Genomic DNA, 26,728 nt, shown 5'->3' with positions numbered 1-26,728 from the left:
CTCCATCCATACATGTCTGGGGCTGCAGCCGGGGCTGTGCAGGGGGCGGGGGGGGGGGGTGCGGCTTCGCTCCCGAGCACACCTGGACTCACCCAGTTCCGTCACAAGGGGGGGGGGTGTGCCCTGCCTGTCTGCCTCGCCCCTCTGGGGGATGGGGGGGGGGGGAGAACTTAACCCTGACATCGCCAGAGAGGAGATAAGGGGTGAGCAGCAGGCAGGCAGAGCAGTCCATGTTACGTCGTGCCGGCACTGCAGGGGTTAAGACGGAGGCGTACCTCCGCACGCGGTATATACCCACACAAGTGCAGCTATTCAGGTTACTCGCAGACTTTCCCCGGCGCCGGCCACACAAATCGGATCAGCACAAGTCACAGGTATGTGGGTCAGTTTTGTCATTGGATTTAGGGATGTTGAAGCCGATCGGTTGGGAACAACCCAACGCGAAACCTTCCTGGCACCTGCTCGCTCCCAATCCACGTTCCTCACCGTTTTGGGGGGGTTTGTCTAGGGTATTTTACCTCCTCTGCGGGGAGACGGTGTCGTGCATCTACTTCCCTTCCCGTGGAGTCGCGTGGAAAGTGGCCCCGTGCTACGTTTGGGCAAACCCTGTCCCCCCAGCATCTCGTGATCGATCCCACATGGCACGTAGTGCGCTATCGCAATATGTCACGACATGGCGCCACCGAGAGCGAGTGGGAAACGAGGTCCGTCTCTCGCCCCAGTCCGAGGTCGCTAAACGGCGTTCGGCAGCACGGCGGGCCGGCGGCCTCTCCGCCCGTCTGGGAGGTGTTTCCGCACCGTTTAGCAAGCATGGCCCATGATCTCGGGGGAGGGGGGGAGGATCAGCTTCTAGATCCCTACGCAGCGACCGCAATATTGTTGTCGCAGTCACTCGTAGGGGGGGGAGGGGGGTGTTTTTCTGCCATAACATATTTGGGCTCCACTCCGTCAAAATAACAATGTAGCTCGATACCCGTTACCCCATGTTTCCGCGGCGTCTTTATCAGCGAGGTTGCCATCTGCCTCCTGGCCTTAGCTGGCGTTGGGGGGGGGGGGGGAGATTGGCCAGTCCACAGCGGGTCCATCTTGTCCTTGGTTACTTGACGTTTTGGTTCAAAGTCGCCCCTCTCGATTTCCGAAGCGCCACTCCCAGTGCCCGTCAAGTTAGTTTGTGTAGCCCACTATTAAAGATGGACACCCGGGCGCTGTTGTGTAGGGCTATGGGTAGAGAAGCCCGCGGCTTTTGCCCTCTTTTGGTTCAGTCCTGGGTAGCTGGTCGGAACACTGCTTTACTTGCCTCTCTCCAGGGGGAAAAAATTGAATATGTTTCGCTTTTCTCCGGGAACACCGAATGCCAGACTCTTTATGAGCATTTATTTTGAACGCCCCCCCAACATATTCCGTGGCCCGGTACAAGAGGGTGGGAGGACGAAAAAAACAATTAAAATAACGAGCGTACGCTTGTGGCAGCAGGTAAAGGAGGGTGCTGCTCCGAAGAGCTTGCAATCTATCAGAAAGGGTAAGTGGAAGCTTGAGGTACAGGGGGGGGGGTGGATAAGGAGATTTGGATGTGTTGGATGTTATCAGCTGTTTAGCTGTCAGATTTATGAGGGAAGGGGGCTTCACCGTTGCTTTGCAAACAAAGAACAAAGCGTGTGAGGGCTGCCAAACAGGATTATCACCAAAAGACATTAGATAAAGATAGTGAGGAACCCCTCGCCCCCCTCCCCCCTCTGTTTACCACGGGTACATAACAAGTTGAAAAATGAAGGGTAGAAAAGAATGCATCGGGCAGCTCGTCTTACTGATCCTCTATAGCTTGCTACATGTTCTAGGCGGCTGTTTTAGTGGGAAGTGATTGCATGCCGTGGCCAGTCTGCTTGGGAAAGTAGTGGCACTGTTCTACACGTGTCCCGGTTGACTTGTGTTAGACACCGGGGCACAACTCTCTGATCTGTATTTTAGACAGGATGAGGCAACGTTTAAAAGGAATGGTGCAGGGAAACCTAAATACGTCCTGCTTTGCAGAGACTGGGGACATGTCAACTGGATACTGTTTGAGTAAGTCGTGGCACTGTGTGTGTGTGTATGAAGTCTCCCCAGTGATCTCCCAGGTCCTGCGGTTACAGCCTCTCTTCTCCACGTCGCTCCCACACATTCCCTCATCCCATCCTCTCCAGCCTGTGTCTCCCCACTGCTGGATGAAGCCTCCCCAGTGATCCCCCAGGTCCTGCGGTTACAGCCTCTCTTCTCCACGTCACTCCCACACATTCCCTCATCCCATCCTCTCCAGCCCATGTCTCCCCACTGCTGGATGAAGTCTCCCCAGTGATCTCCCAGGTCCTGTGGTTACAGCCTCTCTTCTCCACATCACTCCCACACATTCCCTCATCCCATCCTCTCCAGCCCGTGTCTCCCCATTGCTGGATGAAGCCTCCCTAGTGAAACCCCAGGTCCTGCGGTTACAGCCTCTCTTCTCCATGTCGCTCCCACACATTCCCTCATCCCATCCTCTCCAGCCCGTGTCTCCCCACTGCTGGATGAAGCCTCCCCAGTGATCTCCCAGGTCCTGCGGTTGCAGCCTCTCTTCTCCACGTCGCTCCCACACATTCCCTCATCCCATCCTCTCCAGCCCGTGTCTCCCCACTGCTGGATGAAGCCTCCCCAGTGATCTCCCAGGTCCTGCGGTTACAGCCTCTCTTCTCCATGTCACTCCCACACATTCCCTCATCCCATCCTCTCCTGCCCGTGTCTCCCCACTGCTGGATGAAGCCTCCCCAGTGATCCCCCATGTCCTGCGGTTACAGCCTCTCTTCTCCACGTCGCTCCCACACATTCCCTTATCTCATGCTCCCATCTTACTTTGGGTCTTCGTCTTGGTCTTTTAATCTCTCTTGGAATCCAGTTTAGTTCAATCTTTGTACAATGATGGTCATATATAGATTATATTATATACCTATGTGTGTATATGTAAATTTGATTAGTACTTCCTACCTCTTACAGTTGACTAAAACCTACTTTTCCCCACATTTTCTCTGTGTTTCAGACTCTTTCTATCCCCGCTGGTGGATAAAGCTCACAAGGTCCCATCATGTCTCAAGTGATACCCAACCACGTGATACGTGTGGGACAATCCGTGTGCATGGCGCCCAAGGAAGACGGCGGAGTCTTGAGGCAAGCGACGTACCCGGGAAGCGTCTCTGTCACCACTAAATGCTCTTACTTCAGCTCAGAGAGATGTGTGGGACAAGTATCCCAGGAAGTCAGTGGTCACACGTTGGCACGCACCGGTATCTACGGCGGGGAGATGAACCCGGCTTCCAATCCCGTTTTCAGGGTGGTGGAGAAGGTGGCTCACAGACCACGGGATAATCACCAGGCTGTGCCAGGAGGTACAGGTATGGCCACTTACCCAACCAAGGGTGAACCAGAACAGGAGGCCTGTGATCCAGGAAACCCAATGTCTCCTTCCCTGGACATATCCATAGACAATCTAAACAAGCTCATTTTGCAGCTAGACCCCACTTTCCAACCCCTGCCCATCAAATGCAACCAAGTCAGAAGAAGTTCAGCCCGCGACCCTTCCCCAAGTAGGCCAGTGGCCACGGAGACCACAAACCCACCAGGTAAGAGAGAGGCAAGGACAACCCTTAAAACGAGGTATGCCCAAAACACGTCCCAGAGAGCTCATTCCTTTTATAATGTTTTTCTTGGGTAGTGCTGACCGTGTGTGCAGCACTGTACATTTTACATGTCCAGTGTGCTGTGCCCCCCTGTCATTTTTAAGCCTTAAGTTTGAGGTACAGGTCGGTGAAGTGGTTTGACCTGGTGGTCACCTGCTTCCAAGCCAAGTGACATTTACCACCTCACTACTGGGAGGTTCTGAAGTGGCTCTGGTCATCCTGGGTATTCACGAGGTTCCCCAAATTCCCCTAACTGGGGCAGTTTGAGGTCTTCAAGGTAACCTCACAGATATGGACAGGCTGGTGAAGAGTAGACGTTCTACAGACAAATGGTACCATTGTCCCTGCACCTATGGAAAAGTCCAAACATCTAACAGACATAACAAAGTAATTGAGATGGGGCCCTGCGGCTTGGCGAGAGAGTGTGAGATTAGCGTTTTGCAGAGACTTGTTCTGTTCCGATCATTCTGCAATCTGATGCCCGGAAGGCTCGTTTGTTCTGAATAATTAAAAACCCAGCCCGGGTGAGGTAGCTCTGTTATTGAGGGGGAAAGATTTTAATGCCTCACGGGATGCGCCAGGCGTGAGGCATCGTATCCCTGGCTTATACCTCCGGGGGAAGGAGTAGGCTGGGTGGTTCACTCGTGTCACAGGGTGGTCGGGCATGGGAAGAAGGTTATGCTGGAGTGGTTACCCTTGGCAAATGATGCCTTTTGGCAGAGGGTGTGTAGCTATAAAGGACCAGGAACCCAAAATGTAGATTTGGGAGGTTCTAGACCGAAAACATATTGCCATAGAATAATTATTATTTCAGAGAGGGAGACTGCACCTAAGTTATACTGTACGAAGTTAAGTGAGACTGCCCTCCCCATGAGCGAGACTGCCCTCCCCATGAGCGAGACTGCCCTCCCCATGAGCGAGACTGCCCTCCCCATGAGCGAGACTGCCCTCCCCATGAGCGAGACTGCCCTCCCCATGAGCGAGACTGCCCTCCCCATGAGCGAGACTGCCCTCCCCATGAGTGGGACTGCCCTCCCCATGAGTGAGACTGCCCTCCCCATGAGTGAGACTGCCCTTCACTGAGTGAGACTGCCCTCCCCATGAGTGAGACTGCCCTCCCCATGAGTGAGACTGCCCTCCCCATGAGTGAGACTGCCCTTCACTGAGTGAGACTGCCCTCCCCATGAGCGAGACTGCCCTCCCCATGAGCGAGACTGCCCTCTCCATGAGCGAGACTGCCCTCCCCATGAGCAAGACTGCCCTCCCCATGAGCGAGACTGCCCTTCACTGAGTGACACTGCCCTCCCCATGAGGGAGAATGCCCTCCCCATGAGCGAGACTGCCCTCCACTAAGTGAGACTGCCCTCCCCGTGAGCGAGACTGCCCTCCCCGTGAGCGAGACTGCCCTCCCCATGAGCGAGACTGCCCTCCCCATGAGCGAGAATGCCCTCCCCATGAGCGAGACTGCCCTCCACTAAGTGAGACTGCCCTCCCCGTGATCGAGACTGCCCTCCCCGTGAGCAAGACTGCCCTCCACTAAGTGAGACTGCCCTCCCAATGAACGAGACATATATATATATATATATATATATATATATATACACACATACACACACAACCCTTTATGTGCCACTATATACTGTATACAGTATATGCGTGTGTATGTGTGTGTGTGTGTGTGTGTGTGTGTGTGTATATATATATATGTGTGTATATATATATATATCGTACATTTTGCAGTGTTTAAAAACACACATACCCCAGAGGCTCACACCTTCCCCACACGTACCAACACGCCTCAGCATACAGACTCCGCACACGCTAACACTGTCTGCCGTCACTACACATTAGTAAGAGCTTAGCACACGAGTGTTTTCTTTCTCTGAGAAGGCAGCTGTTTCCAGCAGAATGTAAGTCCTGCGGCCAGCAGAGTGAGAAGGTCCCCAGGCAACGCAGATACTGAAGTCAAACTCCGTGTCCCTTGGATGAATGCAATGTATTAACCCCTGCAAGCTGGATGCAAAGGCTGCGGGGGAATCCGTGTTTAAAACGCATGGGAAGCTAAAAAGTGACACTTGACGTGTGCATTTGCCAGTAGGCATTGGGTTCTTCCATAATGTTGTGTTTTTGTCTTGTTCGTTGTCAGCGATAAGGTGCGTGGAGGTGAATCCCAAGCGAGCGGTGTGCCAGGAGACCATGCAACGGTCGTCCAGCCCCATGCAGAAGCACGAGGGCATCCTGGTCTCCAGAGGGGCGCAGAGGGACAACTGCTCCCCCAACGGCAGCGTGGTCTTCTGCGGGACCCGTGCGGACAGCAGCGGCCGACAGAGTTATCACCAACGTCCTTCCACTGGAGACAGCCACCAAGCCACGGAGAGTATCCCCATCCCACTTCAGATGTCCCGCCAACACGACGATTACACCCTGTCCACGTCGCTGGGCTCAGAAACCGTGCAGTGCCAGAGGTCCTCTTTCCGAACCAGCGAGGTCTCCGGTTTGTCCAACAGCCCCGGGTCAGACACCAGCTATATCCTGGGGAGGTGAGCCGAGCCCTGGGTTTTAATCGTTTAGAGTTCACGCTCTTGAGAACAGTGACCTCCGTGGAATCTATTTCGTTATACAGCTTTTGATTTGGGGGCCGGGGGGGGGGGGGCATCAACAGGAGAAGTTATGGAGGAGTTAAACAAAGCACACATAAGTAGGACATGTATGAAGTCTGCGTCTCTACGGACACATGTTCGTTTGGCAGGTAAAGTTAATGCCCTCCCGAATTGGACAGTTTCATTAACACCAACGATTGGAGGTCTTCTATTGTCTTCATACTACACCCATTCGGGGAACTCCATACATAATCCCCAAAGTGTACCAAACAGTTAGGGTCATCCTTTCTTATGTATGATGTTTGATAATGGGGGGGGGGGGGGGGGTGGAAGGAAGCAGATTGGTAGACCTGTAGAAGACATTCGGATTCACTCGTGCTTTTTTTGTTCCCACCTTCACAGTACCCATTCTCTGGCCCATGATGATTATGACGGCCAACCGTTCACTCCAAGGTCAACATTTAGCCCCTTTGGGTCCTTGGGATCTTTTTCCAATTTACACAGCCCTGGAATAATGTCCCCTATGACGCCCAAATATTATTTTGACAATAACCCTGATATATTTAGCTCTAACACATGTCAACCCAAGATGCCCCACCAAAGCAAGACAGACCCCCGCACTCCCACCTTAATAAAGGTCCACGCCAACAGCTGCCCCCCATCCGTCAGCAACTCCAGCATGGATATCCCTATCCTTCTGGTCAACGGGTGCCTAGAGAATGGCGACAGCTACCCTATATCGTCCAAGAGTTCGCTCGGCGGGCCCCTGCGAAGAGGATCTTCCAGTGTCAACTCGGCCACGAGGTTCAACAAGACCTTCTCCGACTCTTCCCTTTCATCCATCTCAGACAGTGAGTCGTCGCGGTCGCCGGGACAGCCATTGGCTGAGAGGGTCGTATAAACTCGCCAAGCATAATATAATCATTACTTACCAATTTAAGGATATGGAGATGGCCAACTGACCAACGATCCACAAACAGCCTGACCCAGGGAAAAAAGATTAGCTAATGGTTGTGGAAACACTAAGTCCCGTATCCACAGAGGTCCTTCAAGTCAAGGGCCAAGACGTCCTGTTATCAAAATCGGCAACGGACGTTTTGTTCCTTGAGGTTAACGCACATCCACAAAGTTGATGATAGGCAAAAACAATGGCTGTTAGTGTCCGCTCTCTAATGCGTCAAGCTATGGAATAGGCCAACACCACCTTTAGGTGTGACCTAACTCCTCAGGGGGGCTCAACTCCAGTCTTAAAGCTCCCCCCCCCCCCAACAGATCAGGTTTTCAGGATACCCCAGCTTCAGCACAGATGGCTCAATCAGAGGCCCTCTGAGCAGGGACTGCTTGAGGCCGGAATATCCAGAAATCCTCACCTGTTTGGCGGGGGCGGGGGGAGGGGTTGGGGGGCTGGAGTTGAGACACCACTGACCTAACAAAGGCATTGTTAAATCTGGGGATCGGCGCTGTGACAAGGAACGCCTCTCCTGCATCTCATTTGCACCCACGCCCGTTATAGTAACGGGAAGGGCTTCTTGCGGCTGAAAACAGCGCTCGGTACTGCGGTAGTGAGCTTTGAAGACCCCCCGTTGACGTATATATATATATATATAGAGATATAGACAGTGTTCGACAAACCTATACATTTGCACGCCCCGGGCGAGTGGATTTAACATCGTGGCGAGCTCCTATTGGCCCAAGCAGCACACGTGTGGTACTAGGTGGCGAGTAGATTTTTTTGTGATTTGTCGACCACTGGATATATATATATATAATGCCTGCCTATGGTATACTTTGGTTCAAAGCCGAAAGCCATATCAGTTGAATAAAACTTGGGGAGCTACTCATTAAACTGCAATAGTGCTGATCGGGGAACTTCTTGACATCAATGGGAGTTTCCGTCTGAGGGTGCCCTGACCGGTGGTTTTGCAGATCCGTTAATAAACCCCTTAGAAACGGATGCACAACACAATACAATCTTTTACCATTTGAAAGACGGTAGCTTTAATGCATTGCCCCGCCTAGGGCAACGTCCGGCCGCCGTGTCTCCAAATATCATTTGCCGGTGGCCCAAGTCTAGTGGAAGACTTTGCATGACAGGATAATCTTATTCTTGTAGGTCCCATCAGAGACGGGCAGCCAAGCATGAAGTTCGTCATGGACACTTCTAAATACTGGTTCAAGCCCGGCATCACAAGAGACCAAGGTAAGGGACCGGTGGCTGTCCAGCTGTCCACACGGTAACGCAGTAGGTCAGGAGAATCCTACAACCTTGATCTCAATGTATCCATTATGACATAGCTATGCAAAGCTTATCAATACATACATACATCTATGGACACATGTGATGGACCATACATACACAAGGTTCTTCCCTGGTGTGTTACGCAGCGAATAATGTGTAGACCAAAGTGACCCAGTTATATGGGACTTTGCCGTAACATTGACGTACCAGGTAGTAACAATGGCGGGTACCTTTTTCGCTACACAGCCTTCAGAAAACATCCAAAGAAATCAAACGCTAGGTTTATTTAACATCACTTGATGGAGAAGGATTTAGGAGTGCTGGTAGACGGCAGGCTTGGGAATAGTGCCCAAAGTCAGGCAGTAGCTGCAAAGGCGAACAAGATCTTATCTTGCATTAAACGGGAAATGGCTGGAAGGGAAGTAAACATAATTATGCTCCTCTATTAAGGGGATGGAAAATCTCATTGATGAGGGGAGGCGAGCTAAATTAGATTAGTTTAAATTAGAAAAGAGGCGTCAAGGAGGGGATATGATAAATATATAAAAATAAATTCGGGCACAATACAAGGAACTTTCAAAAGAACTATTCATCCCAAGGGCAGTACAAAGGACTCGGGGTCGTCCCTTAAGGTCGGAGGAAAGGAGATTTCACCAGCAACAAAGGAAAGGGTTCTTTACAGTAAGGGCAGTTACAATGTGAATTCGTTACCCATGGAGACTGTGACGGCAGATATCGGTGTTGTCGCCGTGTAAGCCGCGTGGGGTTTTCGTTGACGTCTTTTTGTCTTCCCCCCTCCCCCGGCAGCCGTGGACTTCCTGAAGGAGAAGGAGCCGGGGTCTTTCCTTATCCGAGACAGCACCTCCTTCCGCGGTTCCTTCGGGCTGGCCATGAAGGTCCCGGCAATGCCATCCAAACCAGGTAGATAACCGTCATCAGATAAACAGGACTTAGCTCCTGGGGCCTCGTTATCTAGATGGTACAGTCTTAGGAGCAGGGTGCCCTCATTATCTCCTGTATGCGCTCATGCCCTTGATTTTTTTCCTTATCGGGTATGTCATTCTGTTGATGTCATCGACATCATTCTGTTCCCCTTCATTGTACCGCACTGCAGCATATGCTGGTGCTTCATAAACAAACGATAATAGTAATAAGGCTGGACACGTCATTTTTTTGAAGGTAGATTTTGACCACGGTGAATAAAATACACGTGGAATACAAGGGGGTGAAAAGGAGCACTTTGAAGGTCTAATGGGGACACGGATTCAAGAGATGTAGCCATGTACACCTTGACCGGTGTTGGCAATTCCAGTTCTCAAGGGCCACCAAAAAGTCCAAGGTTGAAGGATATCCCGGCTTCAACTCAAGGGGCTCAGTCATTTTGATGGAACCTCCTGTGCCGACGCTGGTATTGGTCGGTTGGTGGCCCTTGAGGACTGGAGGTAAGGTGCCCTGGATGGACCTGTGATGTGACGTCCAGTGGATCACCTGGAAATTAGCAACATTTTAGTCACTGAGAGGCCCAGGAAAGGAGACACGGACCCATCCCTGGAAGGGTAAACAGACTGGGCGACTGTGTGTTACCGTGTGACTCATGGTGACTCACAGCGGCCGTACAATACCCCCGTGTCACGCCCCTTTGTCAGTTGATAAGGCAGCAGGATGCTCACGCCTACCTCGGCACACAACCACCTCCGATTTCAAACCACCTCAAAGGGGTTTGTCCTGCCGAGGGAAGGACAGTGAGCGGACACCTTACCGTGCCCTACTGGCATAGCACGTCTCGTTCTGCGGCTGTCGGACCCCCCCCCCCCCCCCCCAAGTACTGCAAAGGGTAACAGGGCAAATGCAGCTAATTGACACCTTAACCAAATCGGATGTGTCATTATTTTTCAATACAATTCTATACAATGACATAAATAAATATATATATATTCATTTCAATGTATATAATTGAGTAACGTACCTAAACAGAACTTTAACCACTTAACCTGCCTTACATGTTCTGCACCCCCCACCGGCTGGGACTCTCATATCGGTTTTTTTTGTCCGTTCGTAGGGGAGGTGACGAATGACCTTGTACGGCATTTCTTGATCGAATCGTCTTCCAAAGGGGTCCACCTGAAAGGCGCCGCCGAGGAACCTTATTTCGGTGAGTGCCGAGACCCCCCCCACACAGGGGGGGGGGGAGGGGGGCTTGTGAGGCTCCAGTAGCCTCGCTCCGCTGATTCACACGAAGTCGAGGTTCGGAACCCGCCCAATGTCCCCCACCCTGGTGTAACAACGATGCTGACGAGTCTACACCAGTGGGGTGGCCAAACCATGGTCCCCAAGAGCCACCAGGGGCGCCATTACATCCCGGCTTCAGCACCGGCGGTTCGGTCAAAGCGAAGGATCCACTGATTGGGCCACCTGTGCCGAAATCGGGATAGCCTCAGAGCTGAAGTGTTGGTGACCACTTGATGACGGAGTTTGGCCACCCTGGGGGGGTCTACATTCGGGCGCCGGACCCCTCACTTCTGCAATTCTACACTAGCAAACCAGTCCTCTGTGTTATTCAACTTTATGCACGCTTACAATGGTCAATGTGTCCTTCTGTGCTTCTCTATATATATCTGTGTGTGTGTCTATGTATGTATTTATTTACATATACATATAGATATATATTGTGTAATTATAACAGCAGTGTCACTGTGTTGTGTTACAGGGAGTCTTTCCGCCTTGGTGTATCAGCACGCAATCACACCCTTATCCTTATCCTGCAAACTTCTAATCACAGACAAAGGTATGTGCATATAGGTGTGTGTATTTGTGTTTGTGTGTATTTGTGTGTGTGTGTGTGTATTTGTGTGTGTGTGTGTGTGGGTGTATGTGTATTTGTGTGTGTGTATGTGTGTGTATTTGTGTGTGTGTGTGTTTGTATGTGTGTGTATTTGTGTGTGTGTATTTGTATGTGTGTGTGTATTTGTGTGTGTGTATTTGTGTGTGTGTGTGTATTTGTGTATGTGTGTGTGTATGTGTGTGTGTGTGTATATGTGTGTGTATTTGTGTGTGTGTAAAAATATATATATTATTTGCATGGCATTACCCAGAATCCCCGGTTGCAGTGGAAGCAGTGTATGCTAAGAGATAATGGGGAAGGGCAGGGTTGCAGCCCTGCCTAAGACGTGTGAATGTGCTCACGCTGTATTTTTGTGTGTTGTATAACACACAGACACACACAGACACACACAGACACACTCTGTAACCCAGGCTGTGCTGGGAAAAGCGGTGGAACGCGACAGGCCTCCGCTTATTTGGGGATCCCATGTTGCAGTGGATTAGAAGCCAAAAGTCACGCACTGTGTGTGCTCGTGTGCATGCCTCATTACCCAGAATCCCTTGCTGCAGTGGGAGCACTGTATGCTGGGGATAATGGTGAAAGGCGGGGGCTGCATGTCATTTCCCAGAATCCCTTGCTGCAGTGGGAGCACTGTGTGCTGGGGGATAACGGTGAAAGGCAGGGCTGCATGTCATTTCCCAGAATCCCTTGCTGCAGTGGGAGCAGTGTACGCTGAGAGATAACGGGGCAGGGCAGGGTTTGCCAGAGACGGGTGATGGCGCTCACCCCGCGGCGCTTGTAGTCGCTACGTATAAAATATAAACGCCGGCACAGCGGCAGCAATAATAAAACCGGCAGGCGGCGGTCACGAGCCATCCTCGCGCTGCACCGATAACCTAACTGCCTGCAGTGGCTGAGCGCGGGCTAATGTTATCTCCTCCAGATCCAAAATGAGATTGGGAGCTGTTGGGGACAGCGACGGCGAAATACTATGTACGGCGCTACTGCCGCTGTCGGCGCCATATAAAGAGACTAATATCATTGTAGGGCAGTGTTTACTAAACAAGGGTAAACCACTCCTCTTTAATGGGGTTTACGGTGCCTTTAGGGCTTAGCAGCGTTTAGTCAATCAGGCCCTAGTGACCGAAGTTTTCCGTCTTGTAACAAACATCGTGCGGTTCACAGATCAGAGTGACGGGGACAGCAGTCCAGATTCTCCTCCAGGGGGCGCCGGGTCCGAGCTGAAGTCGTCCGCTGGTAAGTTACAGGTCCCACTTCAAAGGACAGTTCCCTCCTAGAGTAGGAAAATAGTGTGCTAACCAAGGGTGCTCAACTCCTGTCCTCAACCACCCCCCCCCCCTTCCCAACAGGTCAGGTTTTCAGGATATCCCTGCTTCAGCACAGGTGGCTCAATCAGTCCCTGCTTCAGCACAGGGGGAGGGGGTTCAATCAGTCGCAGCTTGAGCAGTCTTCGAAGAGCTGAGCCCACTGAGCCACCTGTGCTGAAGCTGCGACTGATTGAACCCCCCCCCCTGTGCTGAAGCAGGGACTGATTGAGCCACCTGTGCTGAAGCTGGGATATCCTTCAAACCTGACCGGTTTAAGGGGGGGGGGGGTCTCGAAGGCTGAAGTTGAGCCCCCCTGACCTAAACCAATGGGACCAGGCTTAACGCAAAGACTTGCCTGTTATGGGGGGGTGCGGGGGTCTCTAGTGGTGGGTGATTATTCAACCTCTAGCCCACCGTGTTCCAATTACAGCCAATAAGGGGGGGGGGCCTTTGCCTGCGCAAACTCTTGTTCAGCGTAGCGATTTCAGACCACGGTCGGAGGAAACCAAACCCGCTTCCCAAGTCTCGGTACCCAGACGTGACTCCTTTAAACGTGGCACTGCCATTGTGGTCCAATGAGGGGACAGAGGAGGATGTAACTGACCGGGTGCCTGCTCCGCTTTGGGCTCCGTGGGTTCATGGCTGTCCTGTCTTCCCGTAGCTTGCAACGTCCTGTACCTGAACTCGGTCAGCACCGAGACGCTGACGGGCACCAGCGCCGTCCAGAAAGCCGTGTCTGCCACCTTCGAGAGGGCCAACCTGCCCACGCCAACCATCGTCCACTTCAAGGCCACGGAGCAGGGGGTCACCCTGACTGACGTCCAGCGCAAGTAAGGAACTGGCCGTTAAACGCGTCCCGGTCATTAGGTCACTTTGCCCCTACGTGGGACTGACCCATTAACCCATTAAACACGTCCCTGTCAATAGGTCACTTTGCCCCTACGTGGGACTGACCCATTAACCCATTAAACACGTCCCTGTCATTAGGTCACTTTGCCCCTACGTGGGACTGACCCATTAACCCATTAACCACGTCCCTGTCACTAGGTCACCTTGCCCCTACGTGGGACTGACCATTTAACCCATTAACCAAGTCCCTGTCATTAGGTCACTTTGCCCCTACGTGGGACTGACCCTTTAACCCATTAACCACGTCCCTGTCATTAGGTCACTTTGCCCCTACGTGGGACTGACCCTTTAACCCATTAAACAAGTCCCTGTCACTAGGTCACTTTGCCCCTACGTGGGACTGACCCATTAACCACGTCCCTGTCACTAGGTCACTTTGCCCCTACGTGGGACTGACCCTTTAACCCATTAAACACGTCCCTGTCATTAGGTCACTTTGCCCCTACGTGGGACTGCCCCTTTAACCCATTAACCACGTCCCTGTCATTAGGTCACTTTGTCCCTATGTGGGACTGACCCTTTAACCCATTAACCACGTCCCTGTCATTAGGTCACTTTGCCCCTACGTGGGACTGACCCTTTAACCCATTAACCACGTCCCTGTCATTAGGTCACTTTGCCCCTACGTGGGACTGACCCATTAACCACGTCCCTGTCATTAGGTCACTTTGCCCCTACGTGGGACTGACCCTTTAACCCATTAACCACGTCCCTGTCATTAGGTCACTTTGCCCCTACGTGGGACTGACTCTTTAACCCATTAACCACGTCCCTGTCATTAGGTCACTTTGCCCCTACGTGGGACTGACCCTTTAACCCATTAACCACGTCCCTGTCATTAGGTCACTTTGCCCCTACGTGGGACTGACCCTTTAACCCATTAAACACGTCCCTGTCACTAGGTCACTTTGCCCCTACGTGGGACTGACCCATTAACCACGTCCCTGTCACTAGGTCACTTTGCCCCTACGTGGGACTGACCCTTTAACCCATTAAACACATCCCTGTCATTAGGTCACTTTGCCCCTACGTGTGACTGACCCTTTAACCCATTAAACACGTCCCTGTCATTAGGTCACTTTGCCCCTACGTGGGACTGACCCATTAACCACGTCCCTGTCACTAGGTCACTTTGCCCCTACGTGGGACTGACCCTTTAACCCATTAAACACGTCCCTGTCATTAGGTCACTTTGCCCCTACGTGGGACTGACCCTTTAACCCATTAAACACGTCCCTGTCATTAGGTCACTTTGCCCCTACGTGGGACTGACCCATTAACCCATTAACCACGTCCCTGTCATTAGGTCACTTTGCCCCTACGTGGGACTGACCCTTTAACCCATTAACCACGTTCCTGTCATTAGGTCACTTTGCCCCTACGTGGGACTGACCCTTTAACCCATTAAACACGCCCCTGTCATTGGGTCACTTTGCCCCTACGTGGGACTGACCCTTTAACCCATTAAACACGCCCCTGTCATTGGGTCACTTTGCCCCTACGTGGGACTGACCCTTTAACCCATTAACCACGTTCCTGTCATTAGGTCACTTTGCCCCTACGTGGGACTGACCCTTTAACCCATTAAACACGTTCCTGTCATTAGGTCACTTTGCCCCTACGTCGGACTGACCCTTTAACCCATTAACCACGTCCCTGTCATTAGGTCACTTTGCCCCTACGTGGGACTGACCCTTTAACCCATTAACCACGTCCCTGTCATTAGGTCACTTTGCCCCTACGTGGGACTGACCCTTTAACCCATTAAACACGTCCCTGTCACTAGGTCACTTTGCCCCTACGTGGGACTGACCCATTAACCACGTCCCTGTCACTAGGTCACTTTGCCCCTACGTGGGACTGACCCTTTAACCCATTAAACACATCCCTGTCATTAGGTCACTTTGCCCCTACGTGTGACTGACCCTTTAACCCATTAAACACGTCCCTGTCATTAGGTCACTTTGCCCCTACGTGGGACTGACCCATTAACCACGTCCCTGTCACTAGGTCACTTTGCCCCTACGTGGGACTGACCCTTTAACCCATTAAACACGTCCCTGTCATTAGGTCACTTTGCCCCTACGTGGGACTGACCCATTAACCACGTCCCTGTCATTAGGTCACTTTGGCCCTACGTGGGACTGACCCTTTAACCCATTAAACACGTCCCTGTCATTAGGTCACTTTGCCCCTACGTGGGACTGACCCATTAACCCATTAACCACGTCCCTGTCATTAGGTCACTTTGCCCCTACGTGGGACTGACCCTTTAACCCATTAACCACGTTCCTGTCATTAGGTCACTTTGCCCCTACGTGGGACTGACCCTTTAACCCATTAAACACGTCCCTGTCATTAGGTCACTTTGCCCCTACGTGGGACTGACCCTTTAACCCATTAACCACGTCCCTGTCATTAGGTCTCTTTGCCCCTACGTGGGACTGTCCCTTTAACCCATTAAACACGTCCCTGTCATTAGGTCACTTTGCCCCTACGTGGGACTGACCCTTTAACCCATTAACCACGTTCCTGTCATTAGGTCACTTTGCCCCTACGTGGGACTGTCCCTTTAACCCATTAAACACGTCCCTGTCATTAGGTCACTTTGCCCCTACGTGGGACTGTCCCTTTAACCCATTACACACGTCCCTGTCATTAGGTCACTTTGCCCCTACGTGGGACTGTCCCTTTAACCCATTACACACGTCCCTGTCATTAGGTCACTTTGCCCCTACGTGGGACTGACCCTGTATTTCTCCCCCTCAGAGTGTTTTTCCGCCGTCACTACCCCGTCTCGTCCCTGAGCTTTTGCAGCGTGGATCCCGAACTGAGGAAGTAAGAAATCAGCCCGCACTAAATCTCACACCTTGGCTAGGGGGTTATATAAAGATGGCTGCTGGGCTTCACTGCAGAGCAGCTTTTAGTCAGAGAATAGGTTTCTGCCATCAACAGAGCAGGTTATAGGGAGGGGGTATATGGGGTAATAGGAGTTATAGGGAGGGGTTTATGGGGTAATAGGAGGAGTTATAGGGAAGGGGTATATGGGGTAATAGGAGGAGTTATAGGGAGGGGTTATATGGGGTAATAGGAGTTATAGGGAGGGGTTTATGGGGTAATAGGAGGAGTTATAGGGAGGGGTATATGGGGTACTAGGAGGAGTTATAGGGAGGGGGTATATGGGGTACTAGGAGGAGTTATAGGGAGGGGGTATATGGGGTAATAGGAGGAGTTATAAGGAGCGGTTATATGGGGTAATAGGAGGAGTTATAGGGAGCGGGTATATGGGGAAATAGGAGGAGTTATAGGGAGGGGGTATATGGGGTAATAGGAGGAGTTATAGGGAAGGGGTATATGGGGTAATAGGAGGAGTTATAGGGAGGGGGTATATGGGGTAATAGGAGGAGTTATAGGGAGGGGGTATATGGGGTAATAGGAGTTATAGGGAGGGGTTATATGGGGTAATAGGAGGAATTATAGGGAGGGGGTATATGGGGTAATAGGAGGAGTTATAGGGAGCGGTTGGTTATATGGGGTAATAGGAGGAGTTATAGGGAAGGGGTATATGGGGTAATAGGAGGAGTTATAGGGAGGGGGTATATGGGGTAATAGGAGTTATAGGGAGGGGTTATATGGGGTAATAGGAGGAATTATAGGGAGGGGGTATATGGGGTAATAGGAGGAGTTATAGGGAGCGGTTGGTTATATGGTGCAATATAGAGAGTTTTAGGTAGGGGTTATATGGGGCAAAAGGAGGAGTTATTGGGAGCAATAGGCTGTCTTTGCCTTGATGACCAGAAGGGGGAGTAAAGTGAGAGTGCAGGGTGTGCGTGGCTGCTCCCGTGATATCACCCCCACGTGCCACGTGATTTATAGACTGTAGGACTTGCTGGGACATGGTCAGGGCGAGGCGCTGATTCCCACCCTATGGAGACGTGTAGCCGGAGGGGGAGCTTGAGCCGGCTGTGATTAACAGCACCAGGATGATGCAATCCGGAAATCCGGAGACAGTAGATGTCAGGATCTGGGGGGTCGGGGGTCGCGCGGGGGGGGGCAATATCAAACAATGATACTGTAAGTGGGAAAGTCCATGGAAGTGTGTGAGACCTCTTCCAAAGAGTTTGACTGCCTTCCAAAGAGCTAGACTGTCTTCCAATGGGCGAGGCTGTCCTCCAATGAGCCAGGCTGTCTTCCAATGAGCCAGGCTGTCTTCCAATGAGCCAGGCTGTCTTCCAATGAGCCAGACTGTCTTCCAATGAGCTAGACTGTCTTCCAATGAGCCAGGCTGTCTTTCAATGAGCCAGCAGACTGTCTTCCAATGAGCTAGACTGTCTTCCAATGAGCTAGACTGTCTTCCAATGAGCTAGACTGTCTTCCAATGAGCTAGACTGTCTTCCAATGAGCTAGACTGTCTTCCAATGAGCCAGCAGACTGTCTTCCAATGAGCTAGACTGTCTTCCAATGAGCTAGGCTGTCTTCCAATGAGCTAGGCTGTCTTCCAATGAGCCAGGCTGTCTTTCAATGAGCCAGGCTGTCTTTCAATGAGCCAGGCTGTCTTTCAATGAGCTAGGCTGTCTTCCAGTGAGCCAGGCTGTCTTCCAATGAGCCAGGCTGTCTTCCAATGAGCCAGTCTGTCTTCCAATGAGCCAGCAGGCTGTCTTCCAATGAGCCAGCAGACTGTCTTCCAATGAGCTAGACTGCCTTCCAATGAGCTAGACTGTCTTCCAATGAGCTAGACTGTCTTCCAATGAGCCAGGCTGTCTTCCAATGAGCCAGCAGGCTGTCTTCCAATGAGCCAGCAAACTGTCTTCCAATGAGCCAGACTGTCTTCCAATGAGCCAGGCTGTCTTCCAATGAGCTAGACTGTCTTCCAATGAGCTAGACTGTCTTCCAATGAGCTAGACTGTCTTCCAATGAGCTAGACTGTCTTCCAATGAGCTAGACTGTCTTCCAATGAGCTAGACTGTCTTCCAACGAGCTAGACTGCCCTTATAAGTGAGACGGCTTCCAATACGTGTGTCTGACTTCCAATTGAGTGAGGTTTCCCTTCCGTGAGTGAGACTGACCTCAAGTGAATAGGACTGTCCTCCTAACTAAGGAGTTTTAAGGAGCGAGACTGCCCCTCCTAGGGAGCGAGACTGCCCCCCAGTGAACGAGACTACCCCTCCTAGTGAGCGAGACTGCCCCTCCTAGTGAGTGAGACTGCCCCCCAGTGATCGAGACTGCCCCTCCTAGTGAGCGAGACTGCCCCCCAGTGAGCGAGACTGCCCCTCCTAGTGAGCGAGACTGCCCCTCCTAATGAGCGAGACTGCCCCTCCTAATGAGCGAGACTGCCCCTCCTAGTGAGTGAGACTGCCCCCCAGTGAACGAGACTGCATTACATTGCTAATTCTTCTAGCACTGACGAGTGTAAGAGGAATAATTAGCAGACTGTGCGTTGATATTCTTCCTGTTCGCAGCGATGATACAGTAATTGCACGACGGTTACTTACAGGCGGTTTAGGGGCAGCTCAGGTACAGGTGCTGGGTTTTGGGGCAGTTGTTCCCAGGTATTACTGTAATTCTGCTCTCCTGCCACCAGAGGGAAACCTTCCTGCTTCATATTCTGTAACTTGTGTTTTATTGTATTTCAGGTGGCAAAAACACTGCCGCTCATCCAGGTAAGAGAGCCCAGGAATGTGACACAGTCCCACACAGTCTCACACACACACACAGTCACAGTCACACACACACACACACACAGTCACACACACACACTCACACACACTCACACACTCACACACACACACACACACACACACACACACTCACACACACAGTCACACACACAGTCACACACACACACATATATATACACTGCCGCTCATCCAGGTAAGGGAGCCCAGGAATGTGACACAGTCCCACACACAGTCACACACACACACACACACACACACACACACACACACACACTCACACACACAGTCACACACACAGTCACACACACACACATATATATACACTGCCGCTCATCCAGGTAAGGGAGCCCAGGAATGTGACACAGTCCCACACACAGTCACACACACACACAGTCACACTCACATACTCGGATTTAGACCCAGCCCCCCTTATTTTTGAACGAAGCTCCAGCCCCCCGATCTGACCACGTTATCTGAGACTGTCCATAGGGGGCACGGACACAGCGGGGTAGTTTCCTGGACTCCGGGGGGGAGGGGAGGGGGGCAGTGACACAGGAGGTCAGAGTGAGAGGAAGCAGAGGGGACAGAGGACATACTCTGACCTGTGTCCATGCCAGTTAACCCCCGCCCTGCCACAGTCCCCAGCACATCTCCGTCCAGGTCTCCAGAACCCTACACGCCCCCCACATCCTTTTATTTGCATGAGAGCACCTGCCCAATCGGGTTTTATGGGAATCCCTGCTTCAGCGCAGGCGGCTCAGTCAATGGCCCACCTGTGCTGAAGCAGGGATATCCTGAAAACCTGATTGGGCAGGTGACCCTTGAAGAGTTGAAGGTGGCGTTGGCCCACCCACCGGCTTTAGTGGGGCATTGTCTCCCCTTTTAGCCGACGCCTCTCACGCCGACCCCCCCCCTCTTTCTCCTCCCGCCTCCAGGATTTTCGGCTTCGTGGCAAAGAGCCCGACCGACCCCTCTGACAACGTGTGCCACCTCTTCGCGGAGTATGACGTCATCCAGCCCGCCTCGCCGCTAATCAGCTTCCTGACGCACCTCATCCAGCAGCAAGAGCGGGTGTAGTTCCTGCCGCTGCCACCGGGGGCAACGGTGCCATGGTTCTCTCGCCAGGGACGCGGGCGCTCACCTGCATGTCATTACCCAGAACCCTCTGCTGCAGGGGGAATCGCTGTATTCTGTGTGATTATGGGGGGGGCGCGGCAGGTTTCGGGGACCTGTCCGAGGCGTGAATGTGTTCTTTATCATCCCTGAAGGTCACAGCGGTGTAGTGGCAGAATAAACTCGTCGTTGCTGGTTACACCTGTCCCGTAAATAAGGTTTTGCTGTAGATGGTACCTGCTGTTTTAGTCCCATCGGGCTCCCAAGGGGACGTGAGAGAGTGTGCGTGCGAGAGAGTGCGTGCGAGAGAGTGTGCGTGCGAGAGAGTGTGCATGCGAGAGAGTGTGCGTGCGTGCGAGAGTGCGTGCGTGCGAGAGTGTGTGAGTGCGTGCGAGAGAGTGAGAGTGCGTGCGTGCGAGAGAGTGAGAGTGCGTGCATGCGTGCGAGAGAGTGCGAGTATGTGCGTGCGAGAGAGTGTGAGTGTGTGCGTGCGAGAGAGTGCGAGAGAGTGCGAGTGCGTGCGTGCGCGTGCGTGCATGCGAGAGAGTGCGAGTGCGTGCGTGCGAGAGAGTGCGAGTGCGTGCGTGCAAAAGAGAGAGCGAGTGCGTGCGAGAGCGTGCGAGAGAGAGCGAGTGTGAGAGAGCGAGTGCGTGCGAGAGAGCGAGTGCGTGCGAGAGAGCGAGTGCGTGCGTGCGTGCGAGAGAGCGAGTGCGTGCGTGCGTGCGAGAGAGCGAGTGCGTGTGAGAGAGAGAGTGTGAGAGAGTGTGTGTGTTTACTAATACACATCTGAATGTTGCACTTAATGAGCGTAATTGTGTATACCCAGCGTTGTACTGAGCGGATTTGTCCGTGCTAATTTCTGCCGTTCTGAACCCTGATCCTACGCCGAGAGAGATTGCACCGGCGCCACGCCGAGAGAGATTGCACCGGCGCCACGCCGAGAGAGATTGCATCGGCGCCGCGCCGAGAGAGATTGCATCGGCGCCACGCCGAGAGAGATTGCATCGGCGCCACGCCGAGAGAGATTGCATCGGCCCCGCGCCGAGAGAGATTGCATCGGCGCCACACCGGGAGAGATTGCACGTGGTCGGGTCTCTGATCCCAGCGCTGTTTCTCTTGGCTCTTTAAATACTTGTTTTAGGTTGGGTTCTTCTCAGTGCACTTTGACCCTGCTGGCCGGCAGGCCGCATCACTTTGTGTGTCCGAGATACTATTTATATACTGTATATATATATATATTTGTTTTTGTAATGTGCGCAATGTGCTACTAGGTTTCTCTGTATACTTGTTCACAATAAAACCGGTATATTTGAATGTATTGTATGCAATTAGTGCTCAGTGATCACGCTTCGTGCAGCCAGAACGTCAGCGCTGCGGGGGGTTAGTGTACCCTCTTAAATTAAAGGGATAATTCAGGGACACACACATAGAGACACCCACACACACACACACACACACACACACACACACCCACACCACACACACACCCACACACACACACACACCCACACACACACACACACACACACACACGTACGTACGTTTACATTGCAGTGCCATGGTTCTCTCGCCAGTGACGCAGGCGCTCATCTGCATGTCATTACCCAGAACCCTCTGCTGCAGGGGGAATCGCTGTATTCTGTGTGATTATGGGGGGGGGGGGGCGCGGCAGGTTTCGGGGACCTGTCCGAGGCGCGAATGTGTTCTTTATCATTCCTTAAGGTTACAGCGATGTAGTTGATCAGATGGCTCCTGGGCTGATCCATACAGCTTGGATTTGGGGGGGTATATTGGGGGGGGGGGCAGTGGCAGGCCCTGGCGGTGTCCTTCTTGTGGCCTTGGAAGATCACAACTAGGCCGGGTGGCTAGTTGGTTTAAGTGGTGCTTGATGTGGTTTCATGGGTCAGGGACCCTGGTCGAAGGCTAATTTGACCGGGCATTATCGGTGAGGTTGGAATTCAAATCAAGCTGTGGCCATTTCCCCCATGATTGGGGTTCAGAGATGGGTTTGGGGTTGGGGCAAAGGGTTGAGGTTGGTTTAAAGAGAGGGACATAAATTGAGGACAGTCCCGTCATACGTACACTGACTATCCCATATGAACCAGTACCTGTCCCCCTCCTCCCGCCGGGGTACCTGTCCCCTCCTCCTCTTGGAGTACCATCTCCTCCTATCGGAATACTGTCTCCTCTCTGAGTACTTGTCCACTCCTCCTCTCAGAGTAACCGTTCCCTCCTCTCCCCGAGTACCCGTCCCCTCCTCTCCCCGATTACCCATTCCCTCCTCTCGGAGTACCCGTCCCCTCCTATCTCTGAGTACCCATCCCCTCCTATCTCTGAGTACCTGTCCCCTACCCTCTCTGAGTACCCGCCCCCTCCTATCTCTGAGTACCCATCCCCTCCTCTCTCTCGGAGTACCCGTCCCCTCCTCTCCCCGGGTACCTGTCCCCTTCTCTCTCTCGGAGTACCCGTCCTCTCCTCTCTCTCGGAGTACCCATCCCCTCCTCTCCCTGGGTACCTGTCCCCTTCTCTCCCGGAGTACCCGTCCCCTCCTCTCCCCGAGTACCCGTCCCCTCCTCTCCCCGAGTACCCATCCCCTCCTCTCTCTTGGAGTACCCATCCCCTCCGATCTCTGAGTACCTGTCCCCTACCCTCTCTGAGTACCCGCCCCCTCCTATCTCTGAGTACCCATCCCCTCCTCTCTCTCAGAGTACCCGTCCCCTCCTCTCCCCGGGTACCTGTCCCCTTCTCTCTCTCGGAGTACCCGTCCTCTCCTCTCTCTCGGAGTACCCATCCCCTCCTCTCCCTGGGTACCTGTCCCCTTCTCTCCCGGAGTACCCATCCCCTCCTCTCCCCGGGTACCCGTCCCCTCCTCTCTCTCGGAGTACCCGTCCCCTCCTCTCTGTGAGTTCGTATAGGGTAAGACGGTGCTGGCAGCTGCACTGTGTGTGAGACCTGATGTACAAGGGAATACATTGCATGTGGTTTCAATAAACACAGCAGGTCCTATAGAAGACCAGGCAGCCAATGCAAACACAGCAACAGCTTAACCCTTCCACTTCTCTCTCTCTGTCTCCTTCTCTCTCTCTCTCCCTCTCCTTCTCTCTCTCTCTCTCCTTCTCTCTCTCCCTCTCCTTCTCTCTCTCTCTCTGTCTCTCTCTCTCTCTCTCTCTCTCTCTCTTCCCCTCTCCCCCTCTCTCTCTCTTCCCCTCTCCCCCTCTCCCCCTCTCTCTCTCTTCCCCTCTCCCCCTCTCTCTCTCTTCCCCTCTCTCTTCCCCTCTCTCTCTCTTCCCCTCTCTCTTCCCCTCTCTCTCTCTTCCCCTCTCTCTTCCCCTCTCTTTTCCCCTCTCTCTTCTCTCTTCTCTCCACTTTGTGTGACCGATCCCAGGCAGTATAGTGTCCTGAGCTATAGTGGGTATAGCTGTCACTAATGGAACTTCCAGAGTCGCGCCCCACAATGCCTTGCTGCTGTGGACGCTAAGCAGTGTGGGAAGCTCCTGCTGTAAATGACAGCTATAGACCCCCCCCACCCACCAAGGTGCAGCTTGGGTCCTTACAAAGTGCGCGCGGCCCCCGCACGGGCTCAAGACCCCGTTATACTGCCCGGGAGCCGCCATTACTGATGTGTTTTGGCGAACCCCGTTGTGATCACTGAGCAACGGTTCACAACTGATACTACAGAAGCTCCCGTCCCGTGGCCTACCTCTCCCATCCCGTGGCCCACCTCTCCCGCCCACCCCTGCCCCACCCCTCCCACCTCTCCCGTCCACCCCTGCCCCACCCCTCCCACCTCTCCCGTCCACCCCTGCTCCACCCCTCCCGTCCACCCCTGCCCCACCCCTCCCACCTCTCCCGTCCACCCCTGCCCCACCCCTCCCACCTCTCCCGTCCACCCCTGCCCCACCCCTCCCACCTCTCCTGTCCACCCCTGCCCCACCCCTCCCGTCCACCCCTGCCCCACCCCTCCCACCTGTCCCGTCCACCCCTGCCCCACCCCTCCCACCTCTCCCGTCCACCCCTGCCCCACCCCTCCCACCTCTCCCGTCCACCCCTGCCCCACCCCTCCCACCTCTCCCGTCCACCCCTGCCCCACCCCTCCCACCTCTCCCGTCCCGTGGCTCACCACTCCCACCTCTCCTGTCCACCCCTGCCCCAGCCCTCCCAGCTCTCCCATCCTGTGGCCCACCTCTCCCACCTCTCCCGTCCACCCCTGCCCCACCCCTCCCACCTCTCCCGTCCCGTGGCCCACCTCTCCCTCCCACCTCTGCCCCTGCACGTCGGGCCTCGGCTATGGTGGCTCTGAACAGGTTGGCGTTTGTCGCGTCCGCCATCTTGCAGGGGGAACTCATCAGCACAGAAGGACTGTGTGCTGCCAGCAAGACACCCTGAACCCCAACCCTCTACATTCAGGGCGCAGCCGATCCTGCAACCCACCCGAGGGTGCCCCCCCCCAAACCCCCCCACCCCCCCAACAAATAGCAACCCAGAGAATGGCATACAGAGCCCCCGGGTTACAGGTGCCCATTTGGACTTTGGCCCTGCAGATAGGGACTGGGAGAGTGAGTTATCCCTTACACAGGGGTAGGTGGGATAAGGGGTGTATCCTCCTATTTCCCCCAAATATGTCTCCCTGGTTGTACCTCTCCACGTGTCTCTTACAGTGGGACTGTCCCTTTAACCCATTAACCACGTCCCTGTCATTAGGTCACTTTGCCCCTACGTGGGACTGACCCTTTAACCCATTAACCACGTCCCTGTCATTAGGTCACTTTGCCCCTACGTGGGACTGACCCTTTAACCCATTAACCACGTCCCTGTCATTAGGTCACTTTGCCCCTACGTGGGACTGACCCTTTTACCCATTACACACGTCCCTGTCATTAGGTCACTTTGTCCCTACGTGGGACTGAAACTTTAACCCATTAACCACGTCCCTGTCATTAGGTCACTTTGCCCCTACGTGGGACTGACCCTTTAACCCATTGACCAGGTCCCTGTCATTAGGTCACTTTGCCCCTACGTGGGACTGACCCTTTAACCCATTAAACACGTCCCTGTCATTAGGTCACTTTGCCCCTACGTGGGACTGACCCTTTAACCCATTAAACACGTCCCTGTCATTAGGTCACTTTGCCCCTACGTGGGACTGACCCTTTAACCCATTAAACACGTCCCTGTCATTAGGTCACTTTGCCCCTACGTGGGACTGACCCCTTTACCCATTACACACGTCCCTGTCATTAGGTCACTTTGCCCCTACGTGGGACTGACCCTTTTACCCATTACACACGTCCCTGTCATTAGGTCACTTTGTCCCTACGTGGGACTGACCCTTTAACCCATTAACCACGTCCCTGTCATTAGGTCACTTTGCCCCTACGTGGGACTGACCCTTTAACCCATTGACCACGTCCCTGTCATTAGGTCACTTTGCCCCTACGTGGGACTGACCCTTTAACCCATTAAACACGTCCCTGTCATTAGGTCACTTTGCCCCTACGTGGGACTGACCCTTTAACCCATTAAACACGTCCCTGTCATTAGGTCACTTTGCCCCTACGTGGGACTGACCCTTTAACCCATTAAACACGTCCCTGTCATTAGGTCACTTTGCCCCTACGTGGGACTGACCCTTTATCCCATTAAACACGTCCCTGTCATTAGGTCACTTTGCCCCTACGTGGGACTGACCCTTTTACCCATTACACACGTCCCTGTCATTAGGTCACTTTGCCCCTACGTGGGACTGACCCTTTTACCCATTACACACGTCCCTGTCATTAGGTCACTTTGCCCCTACGTGGGACAGGCCCTGTGACTCCCCAGACAGGGAGGAATGTGGCATCGTTTGAACCCACTCCGTGTCTGAGCCATTCATTAGCTTTTCTAGACGAGAAAGCGTCTCGTTACACATGGCTGCCGGTCCGCGTCCTCCTGGTTTTACATTAATTAATGGGGGAAGCGAGGGATGGCGGGTTCATTATTGCAGACGCCTGAATCAGCACTTTGGGCGGCAGTAGTACCGTGCGGGATCGGGAGAGGACACGCGGGACATGTTAAAGATTAAGGGAACGGTCTGTGTTTCTCTCTGTGGGAAAGTTCAGATAATGATATTTTTGTGCTAGAAACAGTTAGGGGCGTTAAATTGTGCAGCGTGTTATTATCTCTCTCTGCGTGTTATTATATCTCTCTGCGCGTTATTATATCTCTCTGCGTGTTATTATATCACTCTGCGTGTTATTATATATCTCTGCGTGTTATTATATCTCTCTGCGCGTTATTATATCTCTCTGCGTGTTATTATATCTCTGCGTGTTATTATATCTCTGCGTGTTATTATATCTCTCTGCGTGTTATTAT

At 53.0% G+C, this 26,728-nt stretch overlaps 1 protein-coding gene across 1 annotated transcript; it reads left to right on the top strand.

The window, feature by feature from the left end:
* Positions 1 to 217: 217 nt before the first annotated feature.
* Positions 218 to 21,685, top strand: TNS4 (tensin 4). Its single transcript, XM_075580310.1, has 13 exons — positions 218 to 374; positions 3,047 to 3,626; positions 5,830 to 6,223; positions 6,686 to 7,134; positions 8,397 to 8,483; positions 9,330 to 9,443; positions 10,582 to 10,674; positions 11,230 to 11,307; positions 12,529 to 12,600; positions 13,333 to 13,501; positions 16,350 to 16,418; positions 19,214 to 19,240; positions 20,194 to 21,685. Exons 2-13 carry the CDS (start codon positions 3,092 to 3,094, stop codon positions 20,333 to 20,335), a joined length of 2,229 nt encoding a protein of 742 aa, XP_075436425.1. The 5' UTR covers positions 218 to 374; positions 3,047 to 3,091; the 3' UTR covers positions 20,336 to 21,685.
* Positions 21,686 to 26,728: the final 5,043 nt, after the last annotated feature.

Source organism: Ascaphus truei, chromosome 23 (assembly GCF_040206685.1).
Source record: "Ascaphus truei isolate aAscTru1 chromosome 23, aAscTru1.hap1, whole genome shotgun sequence".
NCBI lineage: Eukaryota > Metazoa > Chordata > Amphibia > Anura > Ascaphidae > Ascaphus > Ascaphus truei.
This window is presented reverse-complemented; position numbering and strand designations above follow the sequence as displayed.